This window comes from Capra hircus, chromosome 10 (assembly GCF_001704415.2).
Source record: "Capra hircus breed San Clemente chromosome 10, ASM170441v1, whole genome shotgun sequence".
In the NCBI taxonomy this organism is placed as follows: Eukaryota; Metazoa; Chordata; class Mammalia; order Artiodactyla; family Bovidae; genus Capra; species Capra hircus.
In genome coordinates this window covers 74,200,357-74,214,902 of record NC_030817.1, presented here as the reverse complement: position 1 = coordinate 74,214,902, position 14,546 = coordinate 74,200,357, and the positions used below count along the sequence as shown (strand labels likewise).

At 45.8% G+C, this 14,546-nt stretch overlaps 1 protein-coding gene across 1 annotated transcript in view; it reads right to left on the bottom strand.

The window, feature by feature from the left end:
• Positions 1 to 14,546, bottom strand: part of RYR3 (ryanodine receptor 3) — a 461,863-nt gene that overhangs the window by 98,538 nt on the left and 348,779 nt on the right. Inside the window, exons 51-59 of the mRNA XM_018053769.1 lie at positions 14,271 to 14,434; positions 11,959 to 12,037; positions 7,622 to 7,711; positions 5,452 to 5,598; positions 5,205 to 5,267; positions 3,993 to 4,068; positions 3,756 to 3,879; positions 901 to 1,016; positions 296 to 363 (exon numbers count right to left, since the gene is read on the bottom strand). Of these exons, the coding sequence (XP_017909258.1) occupies positions 296 to 363; positions 901 to 1,016; positions 3,756 to 3,879; positions 3,993 to 4,068; positions 5,205 to 5,267; positions 5,452 to 5,598; positions 7,622 to 7,711; positions 11,959 to 12,037; positions 14,271 to 14,434 (927 nt within the window). The remainder of the gene's footprint in view (positions 1 to 295; positions 364 to 900; positions 1,017 to 3,755; positions 3,880 to 3,992; positions 4,069 to 5,204; positions 5,268 to 5,451; positions 5,599 to 7,621; positions 7,712 to 11,958; positions 12,038 to 14,270; positions 14,435 to 14,546) is intronic.

Genomic DNA, 14,546 nt, shown 5'->3' with positions numbered 1-14,546 from the left:
CTCACAGATGTGATACAGTTGTGTCTATTTGGACCAAACTGTCAGGGATTACATTCTAGGAGATGGAAGAACATCATGAGAGGAAGAACCCGAGTCCCTGGGTGATGGCATGGAGCAAAGCAGGCTGCCCACCTCCTTGGACCACCAACCTGCCTCAGGACTGTTCCACAACAGTTCTGTATGATCAAAGCCATTACTGGAGTTTTGAGTATCTTTGTTGAATCTGTGCAACTTGTACCCTAATTTGTGTGGCTGCCAAGGAGAAAGTAGTAGTTAAATGCACAGGGTCACTTACTTTGGCAAAGAATTTGATCTCCTGGTCATGGGGAGACTTTTCATTTTTCCCACTGCTGACAATGGCTTCTACAAAGACAAAAGTGACACAAAGTTGGCCCGAGCAAAGAAAACCAAAACAGTCACAGCGTTTTAGAGACAGAGCAACTTTTCATCATGAAAAGGCCATTCGATTTTTACAAAATATCTAATATTTTACAAAGTACTTGGCAGTGGTGAGAGGTGGTTATTTTTTGTGTCAATTCTCTAGAGTATCACCACCCATTTCACCACCTTAGTGATGAAAAGGCAGCTTCAGAGAGCTTGAGTCATAATCTCACAGCCACGAAGCAAAAAGATGGAACACTTAGAATAGGATGAGTTATATTAAAAATGACAAATGATTCAATCAAATCCAGAAGGAAAACCAGACAAAGCTGATTTTTTTTTTTAAAGTGGGGTGTGTGGGGGAATATCTCAGTCACTGTGTCCTTCCCCAAACCATATGCCTAGAAGAATCATGAACAACTATGGTATGAAAACATCCTTCCTTGAAAAATGAATATCAAATTCTTTTTGATATTAGGAGAAGCACACATTTTTGTGACATTTCACAATGATACTTACCCAAATGGGCAATAAACTCTTGAGCCGAATCAACATATTTCAGAACCTTCTTCAAAAACTTATAGGCAAACCTCTTTTCCATGGAGGAGGCATCCAGCTCCATATCCTTCATACCTCTAGGTTGGAAACGGGCAAACCCCAGGGGGGAACAGAGACAGCTATGTGACTTCAGTGCACCAGCAATTTTCCCTGTGTCAACTCTGTTTTCCAAATGTTAATGGTTTTTCTGGCTTAGTGATCTGACTCACCATCTGACTCATTTCCCCTTGAATTTGGAACTTGCCTCCATGAGCATGCAACATCCGAGCTACAATAATTTCTGAAAAGACTTTTCAGAAAGATCTGCATCATTTATTCAACAAATGCTGAGATGGAACAAAAGCAGAGATGCAAACAAGAATCCCCTGTGTTCACGGACCTTACATGCCAGCTATGAAGAGACATGCTGCTGCTGCTGCTGCTGCTAAGTCACTTCAGTCGTGTCTGACACTGTGCGACCCCATAGACGGCAGCCCACCAGGCTCCCCTGTCCCTGGGATTCTCCAGGCAAGAACACTGGAGTGGGTTGCCATTTCCTTCTCCAATGCATGAAAGTGAAAAGTGAAAAGTGAAAGTGAAGTCACTCAGTCGTGTCCGACTCTTAGCGACCCCGTGGACTGTAGCCTACCAGGCTCCTCCATCCGTGGGATTCTCCAGGCTAGAGTACTGGAGTGGGGTGCCATTGCCTTCTCCATGAACAGACATGAACTCTACATAAAACAAAGCATAAAGTGCATGGAGTGATAGAGGTTAATAAGCTTTGTGAATAAAAGAAAAACTAAAGTTAAAGGATGAAAGGGTCCAAGAGCGCCTAAAGTAGGAGGTGAGCAGACTGTTGTGTTAAATCAGCGCTGGGCTTATTAGAAGGATGACATGGGAAGGTGAAGACATAGAGACATCAGGGGAGAGAGCTTTCAAGGCATTGGGAGCGAGGGTGCAAAGGTCCTGAGGTGGGAGCAAGCATGCTGAGTGAAGCCAGTGTGGATGGAATGAAAGTGAGTAGTTCAGAGGGGCATGGGGTGGACAACGGGCTCAGTCACTAGGATGCCATGGGCCGTCCTCAGCAGTTTGCTTTTGCTTTGAGATGGGAAGCTACTGAAAGTTTTGAATAGAGGAATGACATGATATGATCTATATTCTAACAGGAGTACTCTGTTGAGGCTAGAGGTTGAAATAGGGAGCATGGGAAGGAAGCCCTTTCAGCAATGATAGCGACAGCATGAAGGTGAGAAGCAGCTAGATTCTGGGTATCTTATAGGGAGGACCATCAGGATTTCCTGAAGAAGTGGGTGCAAGTTGAAGGAAAAAGAGAAGAGACAAGGGTTTTGGCTTGAGCACCCGGAAGAAAGGGCTGTCATCAAGTTATGGGGAAGCTGAGGATGGGGCAGATTTGAGGTTTGGGCAGCAGGAACCAAGGGGTTCTCCTTGGTGACAGGATGTCGCCTCCTCATCGGCATATTCAAGTGCCCATCATAGGTTCTGGCACAGGGTAAGCTGCTAAGGGATATGTTTGCTGAACTAGGTGATCTTTTTCCTTCTCCTCCCTGTTTTCTAGATTTCCTTATCATAAAGAGGAATTTTTCATTTCTGTGAGCGAGTTATTTATTGGCAAACCACAGTCTGCATGCATTGCAGTATTAGGAACAGGATTAAAATGATGATGGGAGTTTTTCTCAAAAGCTTCCCCAGGGGCTATCCCCTGTTGCCTGACCTTTCCCACTCAACAATATGGCAAATAAGCTTTGTTATTCTTTCATATGAGCTACAATAGAAATATTTGTATAGAATTTTATTGGGGTTTCTGCCATTCAGTGGCAAAAATTCTGTAGGAAACCAAAAGAAGAAACAGCAGCTGGCTCGGCGGACATTTCTTTCAGGAGAAATGGCTCATCAGGATGGGACATTTGCTTGTTTTTCATTCTACAAAGGACTTGGCAAGCAAAGCCCACTGCTGATACTGACCAGCAGGAAAACAGATTCTAACTTTAAGACTTAAGCAGCCCAGACCATCCTCATCTAAAACCTTCATCTAGATGATTCTGATCAACATAAGCTGGAGATAAAGTCTTCAGAAATCATGGTTCACTCAGTCTCTCCAGGAGCTGAGTCTTTTTTTGAGGGTTGTTGATGTCAGTCATGGTCTCTATTGTAATTATGGCATTTTATTAAATACCATAGAAAACATTAAAATACAAGTGTGAAGAGAACTGGTGATTCTGTGAGAACTAGGTTGCATGTTTTACAAAGACTTGCAATTGTAAGTTCCCACATATAGAGTTTTAGAACTAGATGTAAGAAAACTGTAAAACTTAGAGAGGAAGTTGAAAGAAAAAAAAAAAAAAACACCCTAGAATGCGGCACTTACAGTGTTTTGTATGTGCCTTAATTCTCACCGCTCTTTAGGGAAGCCCAAGTTTCAGATGTTTGAGGATGCATTATGGATGTGCTTTATAATTCCAATCAATAAAACAACAAACTAAAATGAGGTCTGGGGCCTACAGTACAAGATTTGTGAACGAATGCATATTTGTATGTTTTAGGTTAAAATTAAACATTTAAGGTATGTACGTATAATTTGTCATGATTCTTTGCTAGGTTCTTTGCATGCGCCTTTGATTTTTTAGAAATTGACATCGACCAGTCTTATTTATGACAGAAGAGAGGACTTCATGCTCCAAAACATTCACCTACTTCAAAAGACCCAACAGCTGTCCTTACTCTGATCTGCTGTGCAGGCAGGTGATTAACTATTTAGAGCAGGAGAGACCACACCAGCCTGTCCCTGTCCCACTAACATCACCTGGAAGATGACTTACCTGGAAACCACAATGCCATTCACTTGGAGGAATTTAAACAGGTCCTGGGCCTTCTCTCGGTCTCTGAACTTCTCCTTGGCAGTTAAGGTATCATAGGGTACCAAAAGAGGGTGACTGCCGCCACCTGGGGTCAGTAAAGTGAGATGACAAAATATTTGGCTCTTCCTTTGCTCTTTTGGGAAAACACACCTGCCCCCCAGCTCACCTTCTGTGGGGGACGCTGTGAAACTAGCTCACCTTTGCTCTCCAGCTCCAGCTTCTTCTTCTTGGCCCAGATATTGTGATAATTCTCAGCTACCACCTCCACCATCCCCTGGGTCCCACCAGGGAGATGATGGTCAGAGAGAAAGCAAGCAAGAAAAATGGGTTCATATCTGCCAGGCTATTTCAGGCAGCCTTGGAAACAGAGCACCACCAAATGCTAACTGCACATTGCTAAGTGTCTCCTGTCATTAATTAGTCTGTGCTTATGCACCTCATTAGTTTTCTATCTTCCCATACAAACAGAAAACAATTTCTAATTCGGTCCTTCCCTGGTAACTTATTATCTTGGCAGTGTGATGCATTTCTGAGAGAACACACATTTCCATTGCAAACTGCATGGAGTTGAGGGTCTTACTCCTGACCTGAGAAAGCGAGCTGTAAGTGGGAGGTCAAGCAAAAATCTAGAATCCCCAAAGCTTTCAGCTTAGCAAACTAAAAAATGGCTCCATGTTGGAGAAAACTGGGGCAAAAATGAGATTTCTCAAATAGAACTCATCTTTACAAGACTCATAAGATAGTGACCTGGAATGAAGGGTGTACTTTGGAAAGGAACTTTCTCTAGGGTACAAAGGGTTGGTCTGATGGGCGCTCTGAGGAGTAGCTGCCTCTGTCACAGTCACTGGTGCACAAGGTGGGAGGAAGCCACTTAGGGCTTTTAATCTCATTCTCTTGGTTTCAAGTCCTGATATCCTGCAATGACGACTCATCTGCACCATTGCAGGCAACCTGAGTGAATCCACCATAGAATATACAGTTGTCCTCAAGGATGGGGAAACCTACTGTGACCAGGCCAGCACCCCCACCCAGGGGCGGCTCATAGGTTTTCTCCTAGTTGTTATTAGTTTTGTTACTAGTTATTTCTCCTGGCTCTTATAAGTTCTGTTTTGGGTTTTGGTACAGAAACTTGCTGTTTGTTCTTCCTCTTAGTGAGTTATGACCTGTTTTGATGTCCCAAGAAGTGCAAAGCCTCACCTCCTCTGACCGTTGGTCAATTCTGCTAAGACTGTCTCGTATGAGTGGCCTCTGCTCCGTGTGGCCCTCCCTAATTTTGATATTTCAGTGGTGATATTTCAGGCATTCTCTCCCTTCTGTTTTTTTTCTTAAACTCTCTGGAGTTTGACATTCCCTGTACTTGAGGGGTTTTAGAAAGTAGGTTACACTGGCTCTGAAGGCATCAAGACTGACCTGGAGCTCTCTGGAGAGCACGACATTGGAGAGATCCAGAGGGGCAGGGCTGTAGCTGTTGCCCTAGGGAAGTAAAGGCAGAATCATTCTTATCAGCATCCCCAATGTCAGTGGTCAAAGGTTTGTCCCAAAAGATTCCCAGGGCTCATGGGTGGTGAGCCTCATCTCTGCTACCTGGGCAGAGCATTCCCAGATTCTCCACGGGTTCTACTGGCCGAGCACTGGCCTTTGGGCGTGATGGTCGTACCTGGCTGGCCTGGGACACGCTTCGAAGCTTCTCATTTTCCCGCTGTTGAACCAGAGCTTCTCCCTCTTTGGTCCTCTCTACAGTCCAGCCCACAGCCAGCATGGTTTTCAGGGACTCTCTGGCAGGCCAGCGATAAATTTCCTTCTCCTGGAAGAACATTGGAGCAGAAGAGCTGTGTAGGGCAGGCTCCAGCACTCTGGCTGGCCTGTCTCCTGGAAAAGAAGTTGGAGCCCACAGCGGAGGAGGCTAACTGGTTTAAGCTTCCTCTCACTGGGTCAAAACACCCTCTGCAGCATCCCATCTGAAACACATCCTCAGCCTTTTGGAGGTTTTTAAGTAAAAGACGCTACAGTTTGAGGCTTTTAAGGGGAATGTGCCAGACATTACCCACAGTTTGTGGTTAAAGAGAAGCAAGAAGACAATGAACTCTTCCCTTCCCCTCTCCCCACCCCACTCCCTCCAGCACTGCCACCTCTGCCTCCTCCAGGCAGCACTTACTGCGCAAGCGTCACCTGCCTGGGCCCCGCCTGCTGGGAGCCAGCACGGGAGATCCCACCCATGACAAGGTCATGCAGGACTCGAGGGAATCCCTGGGCCATCCGACCCATGACAAGGTCATGCAGAAGAGTCCTGATGAGCAAGGCCTCAGGACTCAACGGGCCCCCTGGACCTGCTCGAGCATCTACCCCCGAACCAGAATCTGTCTGTCTTATTATTTTATGTCTTTCACCAGCTCTTCTGACATTAGCAGGGGTCTGTCCCTGACCAAAAGAGTTAACTTTGGGCTTTACTTTCTAAATCTCCTGGGCATGAAAGGAGTGTTTCAAACCCTCTGTTAGCATTCTAGCTTACATGGCAGCTTTATCCAGACTCTTGCAACGTTGTTGGGCCTATGCAATGCTTGCTGCCAAGTTCTCACATCCCTTATCCATTGTGTTCCTGGGAGTGCATATAGTCAGGATGTAGAAGAAGCAAGTAATAGCCTTAGCATTAGCAACATTAGACTTTGAGTTAATAAGTTCTTTCTTTGCTGTAACCTGCTGAATCTTTGCTCCATAAGAATGTAACTCTATACTTTAAGGGTGACACAGGCTAAGAATTTAAGAAGAAACACTTTAGGAAAAATCATTGTTCTGGTATTCTGGCTGACCAACCTTTATCAAAAGGAGGTCATGGAATATCAACAGGCCTCCAGAATAGAAGATGATGTACAGAAAATAAGACTTTTGCAGGAAGGAATCTGATGTCGATAAAAGTTATTCCTGATGGAATGTTGAGTTGACTCTGCATTTTTCACTTTGTTGTATGTATAACTCAGGGTATAAAAGCCTGGAGAAGAATAAAGTAAGGGGCCTCACTTGAAGAAGCTTGGTCACCCTGTGTCTCTTTCTTTATCTCTTTATCTATCTTTCTTCATTCGCCGACGTCGTCCATCCTGAGGATATGCCTGGACTCTGCTGAGGCTGGACCTCAGCACCCGCCCCTTTCTCTCAAGAGTGACTTCTGTTCTCTGGAAGGTGTTTAAGATGGTGCACATCAAAATGCATCTGCACAAAGCTCTCCTCTGAGCTTGGGAACCAGATTTCCTTAGATGTACAATTCTCTTTTGAGTCATACACAATTTGATAGCCAGTGAATATGCATATAAAGATATACATATCATCCTTTACCTGTGACAGTAAATCTTATGCCTACAGAGAACTCTTACTGATGGCAAGATAGGAATTCAGAGTTAAGCTGAACCAAATCTCATAATTAACAAAGCAAACCAAACTATGAGACCTGTTCATACTTCCCTGGGGATTCTCTCCTCTGTTCCTGTCATCCTTTGTGATTGGAAGTCCTCTCCATCTGAATTCATGTCTCCCCCTCTAAAAAAATCTAACAAAATAATCCCCCCAATAATCTAACAAAAGCACTTCCTATTTCAGTTGCCAAGTGAACCACCAAATGTATTTTGGTAGAGCTTCTGAGTGCTGACCAGTGTTTCTTTCTCCAACGGGCTCTTCAAAGCTGGTCCTGGGGCCGTGGGTCATAGGCTAGCTCCTGAGGAGCTTCTTGAGTCCTGAAAAGTCTCTAAGGAGCTGGACCATGAATGTGCCCTCAGCTCCTCTGCTGGGACGTAATTCCTGGGGAAGGGAAACCAGCACGGCCACTCAGTGGTCCTTACCTTCTCGGTTAATGTCTTGAAAGGCCGGATCAATGGATGGGTCTTCACATTTTCATCCAGGGAAATGCCGTATTTCCATCCATTCTGACTCTGTAGAAATGTTCTCAGTTCAAATATCCTTGGCATCCTGAGAGCCCTGCTATGTGACCCACAGCCCAGCTTCTATTTTCACTGAACAAATAGAATAATGGAATGTGACAGAGCTTGGAAATTTCCCCCCCAAATATCTAATTGATCTTTTAAGGCTGTCAGGCTCTCTGCCCCCTGAGTTTTGAACCCTGCTCCTTTATTTCTTCCTGTTTTAGTGGCTGTCCCCTCCACTTACTTGCTTGTGTTTCAGGCCCTTTACAGACAGAAAGGATACTTCAAAAGACCCGAGAACAATGCTTTTCAGGTCAACGTGTCACAATCACAGGCAAGGACAGTTGTCAAGGCTGAATCCTTGTGATAAATGGATCTACTGGCCATGGCATGGAGGAACTGATTGGTTTGCTCCCCTTGCCCGCCAAGCCCAGAGCAAAACTGTAGCAAAGCACGCTTCCTAGAATCATAGAAGTTGACGAATTTCAAAAGTCATTCAACAGACATTGGTTGAGTGTCTATGACAGTAGGTTGTAGACTCTGTCCCAGGCACTGTGGATACAGAGATAAGTCACGGTCTGTTTTTCATAACCTCACCACCCAGAGACTTCTGGCTGCTCTTTCTCAGTGTCTGCTTCCTCCCACTTGTTAATGGGGAGTTTTTCAAGCTTGTGTCCCTTCTCAGGGCACACTGTTCCTGGGGGTATGTAATCTAGGCCCCGGTCCATAAGTAAATGAATACCAAATCAGTATCTGCAGTCCAGACCCATAACTTCCACATCTATCTGAGCTCTGCTTGGCTGTCTGCAGGTACCTCTCAACATGCCAGAAAGAGAATCCAGCATTGCACTTCTCTAAATGGCTCTTGTTCTTGGGGTCCCTGTATCTCCATGAACAGCATCAGCCTACACTCACTTTCCAAGCCAGAAACGTGGGAGCCTTCCTCAACATCCCCTTCACTCTGTACCTGTTCACATGTGTTCAACCTCTCAGACCTATCATCTGCCTTGCCCTCACTTTCTTGCCAGTGCTTTGGCCCAGGCTGCCATCACTCTCCACTGGAGGAGGAAATGGCAACCCACTCCAGTATTGCCTGGGAAACACCATGAACAGAGGAGCCTGGTGGGCTACGGTCCATGGGGTCACAAAGAGTCAGGCATGACAGCAACTCAACAATAAGAAGCCACCTTTGGGCATTCTCAGGTGGCTCAGTGGTAAAGAATCTGCCTGCCAGGCAGGAGTTGTGGCTGTGATCACTGGACTGAGAAGATCCCCTGGAGAAGGAAATGGCAACCCACTCTAGTATTCTTGCCTGGGAAATCCCATGGACAGAGGAGCCTGGTGGGCTAGAGTCTGTGGAATCTTGAAAAGTCAGATGTGACTTAGCAGCTAAACAACCATCAGCTGTCACCTGGATTACGTGGATGGGTACCTGCCTCCAGTCTTGCCCTCTCTAATGGATTCCATTTTCAATACCACTGTCGGGTTATTTCTATAAAATACTCTGATCAGAGCACTCTGCTGCTTTAAAATTTTCTGATTCACAACTGCCATCACAGTAAAAATCCAAGCTCTTTCTGGCCTCTATGGCTGCAGCAAAGAGCTTGTTGGCCCCTTTAGGATCGTGTCCTGCCTTTCTGCCCCTGCCCTACTCTGTGACCCCATCATGTTGAACCAAACTTCCTTGAAAGCCACCACACACTCTTGCTTCTCAGGGTCTGCACCCATTGCTTCCACAGCCTACACAGCATTTGCTCCCCTGTGTCTGAACAATGTTTTCTATCACATACTGTACATGTCATCAGCTCGAGGAAGCATTCCTGGACCCCCTTCTACTGGGCTGGGGTCTCCTGCAGATGCTCTCACCCAGTGCTCATGCCCATCACAGCATAGCACAACCTGTACAACGGCTGGTTCATTTAGTTCAAGGACCCCACAGACTGTGGGGAAGGGGAAAATACTCTACTCCTTGTCAGATTATCAATGCCCACCTGGCAACAGTGAGCAAATGTGAAGCTTCCAGGATAGTGGAAAAGAGAGATTCATCAAATACCACACCAGTAAATGCATAGCTCATAACTGGTGTATATAAATGGATAACTGTTATGAATAGAACCATATCAGACTATTCTAAAAATATTGTGAAGGAAAACAGCAAGGTGCTAAGAGGGCCTATATTTGAGAAATCAGGGAAAGAGGTGTCCTAGGAATTCACACTTGGATAGATTTTGAAGGAGGAATTGATGAATGGTGTTTTCACCTGAGTACAGATGGGTACCTGGCTCAGACAAGGTGGATCCAGGCTTATGGAGAGTGAGAGAGTGAGAGAGAGAGGGAGGGAGGGAGGGAGAGAAAGAGAGTGAGAGAGAGAGGGAGGGAGGGAGGGAGAGAAAGAGAGGGGGAGAGAGAGAGAGAGAGAGAGAGAGAGAGAGAGAGAGAGAGAGAGAGAGTGAGAGTGTGTGTGTGTGTGTGTGTGTGTGTGTGTGTGTGTGTGTGTGTGTGTGTGTGTGTGTGTGTGTGTGTGTGTGTGTGTGTGTGTGTGTGTGTGTGTGTGTGTGTGTGTGTGTGTGTGTGTGTGTGTGTGTGTGTGTGTGTGTGTGTGTGTGTGTGTGTGTGTGTGTGTGTGTGTGTGTGATGGGGGTGGGGAAGGGAGGGAAGGAATGAGCCTAAATAAGAGGCACGTGGTTGGAAGGCAGAGGATGAGGGGAGAGAGATGAGGCTAGAGATGGTGGCAGGGTCTCTCAGACCACAAAAAGGATTTTCGCTTTTACAATAAAACAGTTAGAAGCTATTAAGGGATTTTAACAAGGAAAAGGGACTGGCCTGGAGAACATGATCTGTTTGGGGGAATCTGACCAAACCTGCGTACTGCAACCATTGCTTGTCAGCAGCATGAGCAGCAGACTGGATAAAATACACATGGGCAGACTAGTTGAAAGGCCATCACACTGTCTGGGCAAAAGATGAGTGCAGCCTGGTCTAAAACCGTGGCTTGGTCAGACAGAACTATATAAATTCAGGAGTGACTAAAAAGGTAAAACACATGTGACCTAGGGATGCACTGGATGATTCGTGGAGGTGTCGCTGTCCCTAAGTCAAAGCTGCCCAGATGGGCATCTGAAGGCGTGCTGAGAAAACACAGATGCTCTAGTGCAACAGTCAGCAAGCTACAGACAGCCCTTGGGCCGAATCCAGCTGAGTCCCTGTTTTAGAAATACAGTTTTTAGTGTATTACATGGGCTGCTCCTTCATTACATGTTGGCTATGGCTGCTTTTGCACTACCACAACAGAGATGAGTAGCTGCAATGGAGACTGTCTGGCCCACAAATCCTAAAATGGTTATTATCTGGCCCTTCATAGAAAAAGCATGCCAACCTCTGTTCCAGAATCATGAGCCCATTCTACAGATACAATGATCATTGTTGTCATGAGCCCCAAACAGTAGCTCAGGTAAGAATCAGAGCTGAGCCCAGCTCATGACAGAGGCTGAGCCAAGGCTTCAAGCTATATCTCATCCAGCGTGCAACCAGGGAGGTGGTTTCTGCAGTCGTGCTGTGGAGGTGGGTCCACCGTTTCGGGCTGTAAACAGCAGCTGAGCAATGGCCCCAGTGCTTAACTGGCTGCCTACAGGACTCCGGGATGGCTTTGGCACATTCCTCTTCTTTTGCCTGCCAGCATTAAAGGGCTGACAGAGCAATTAAACTTATTAAGCAGCCTGACCTCATGTGGTGAAGAATTTTAAACACCAGATGGATGGGCTTATTAATAAGGGAGAGTCTGGAAGTTCCAGCACTGCCTGTCATGGGAAGATGGGTGTCCTCCCTAGACCAAAATTCAGCTTGCTGGCAAAACGTGAGAGTAAAGCTTTCCATTCAATTTTCCCTTGCCTAATGCTACATTTAAAAAAAATTGAATAAAAGCTTCTGGCCCCACATTAAGCATTTATGTCAAACATACATAAGCATGTGCTTGAGCACCAACTCCAGGAAATGCAAAGGGGAAGAGAGACAGCAGCCCTCCCAGAATCAATCATTTTCTTGAGAGACAAGAAAAGCTGCACCAGCAGCTGCCACCACCTATTTCCAGGACCTCCACCATCCCTGGGAAATGGCCACTCAAAAATAATGAATACTCTTGCCATGGCAAGTCTGTCACTTAGACGCGTCAGGTAGATTTCCTGGACTGAACACTTTAATGTTCTTGGGCTGGTTATTTTTACCCCCCTGACAACTGTTGGCTGGATGATAATCCCTACCTTGTCACAGGCCCATTTATCATGGGAGTGCTCAGCATACTTGGTGACGATGTATTCCAATTTTTCAGGCAAGGAGAAGCTGTGAAAAGAGGGGAAAAATAAAATTACCACCTCCCCAAGCACTTCAGCCAGATGTGCTAAAAAGATAGTCAGAACTAACAATCAACCGACAGAAGCTGGATGCGATCAGCCAGCTGACTCCAGATGTGAAGCTGAACACCAGACTCGGTGGCCTTGCTGAGCTCCAGGTGTGGCATATTCAGGACCAGATCACAGACACACCCACGGCTAATCAGAGGGCGGCTCTGCAGCAGCCTCTGCGTCTCAGGCGGCCTTCCTCCAGCTGCCCCAGGTTCCCTCGGCTCCTAAGAACCACTTCAGCTCCTGGGCCAGACTTGTCCTGGCCAGATTGTGAGAATGCATTCATCAAAGACACTGCCCTGCCATCTCACAACTCCAGTCGGGGGATGGTAGGGGTGGGTAGCCAGAGTACCTAGGTGTCCAAAAGAGTGCCTGTCTACCTTTTGAGGTCTGGTGATTCATGCTTAAATGCTAGAATCACGACAGTCCAGCGGACATCTGTCATCTCTGTTAGCCGCACAGCTTTACCCCTTCTGTTGGTGATACACCTTTGCTTCCCTTTAAGGAGCAAGTCCTCCTGCATTGTATGTAGTCTTACGTGAATTGTCATTGAGGACTGGCTCTGATGAGGCCAACTGGACTCATTCTCTCTGGAATTCGAATCTTTTTTAGGGGGAGGGCTGTGCTGTGCAGCTTGTAGGCTCTCGCTTCCCTGACCAGGTGCTGAAACTGGGCCACAGCAGTAAAAGTGCAGAAATCCTAACCGCTAGACCACCAGAGAACTTGTAATTTGAATCTTGAGTTGAGTGAGACCAGGACAGCAAACTCTTCATGGTGACACATCCAATGGGGACACCTGGAGAATGTCCATGTGGTCACTCTGCTTTAGTTCCTGTCCTTGCTGAGGCCTGCTTAGTCAGCCTTTCCCTAGATTTTAATAATGACCCTGTATCTTTTTACAATAAGGTCCTTTTTTGTTTAAGTTTTGGTCAGAGTTAGTCTTCATTATTCATAGTACTCAAAGAACCTCTGATGTCAGAAGTCTATCTGAAGAAATCAGAGTTCTCAAATTAGCATGGAACAAGTCATCATTAGCACACAATTGCTAGAGTTTCACGCTGTCTTATAATGTTTATAAAAGCGTCCATGTTGTCACACCTTTCGGCATCCTTTGGCCCACTGATGTTTTCATGGGGCCAAGTTCTCCAAAATCAATACCTGCCTTCCCTTTGGCCAGCCTGAAGGTATACCACATCCTTTACCTCTTTCTTACAGCAGGTTCAGTTCTATTTCCCACCATTTATTCAGCTCAAGGTTCTGCTGATGGAATGTGTATTTAATTTGCCCAAAGATGAATTTTATATGTTATCAAAACTGACAGCTCCAGAGAAAGGCTCAGACTATGGCTCTTATCTGAGAACTACTGCCGTAAAACAGAAGCCCAAGGGGTCCATAAGAAGATGCCTGCTTTTCCCTGCTCATACCACAGCAGGTTTGGAGCTATTCACTGAAAATGCAGCTGGAGATGAAGCCTGTATGCCCCATGACCCATAATCATAATTGGGGCAGAACTGCCAAAGGCAAAATCGAGTAGATCTTGTCTAATACTTTGTCCATGGCCTAACCACCACCAGTGAGGCATGCTGGAGAATCAGTGGGAGAAATTAACAGGAATTATTGTACAGTCATTCCAAAAATCCAGCATTCATTGGTAAAGAGCAGGTCCAGGCTCTCAAATAAGGACCCCCCGGGGCTGTTCTGCCCTCACATCCTGAAGTCTTGTGGGAGTTCAGATGAGTGTGATTTAAGGAGGGGCTTTGATGTATGATGCTATTAGTACTGTACAGGCCTAATTCACAAAGAGCAAAGATTTTGTCAAAAAACTCATTAATAAATTAATTGCATCATTTGTCAGGACACTTACAATGCCTCGGGAGACATATGTGGAGAGCATCCATTTTTTGTAATAAATAAACCAACTCCACCCTCCAAAAAGAAGTGCAGAATAGAATAATATAACATATAATCAGATATGGATGGAATAAACCTTCAGGAGTTGAGGTCAAAATCCAGCACCTGATGTGACTCGCAGTGTTAAGGGACATGGCGAACAGCGTTGGAAGGGAAGGGAGAGAAGGGAAGGAAGTGTAAATTTCTGGCTTTCTTCTGAAAGAGAAACACTGGCCATGGGGTAAAATAGAGGACCAGCTTAGAGATGACTCTGGACTCACTTCACAGTGTTGATGGGTTTGGGGTCAAAGTTGCCATCTGCGTCCACTGAGACCTGTTTCTCCAATGTGGCTGAGATTCTGGTATCTAAATAATCTGGTGGCAGGGCCCCCGCTATTGCACTGAGACAGGGCAGGGCCATCCGGAAAAGATCTGGGTCATACCTCTGTGAGAAAAGACAGAGACCGCGTTAGCACAGCTCCAGAACCACAGCCACCGGCAGAACCACTCACCAATTGGCTTGGGGAAAAAAAACCAACACATGCATTTTCCCAGGT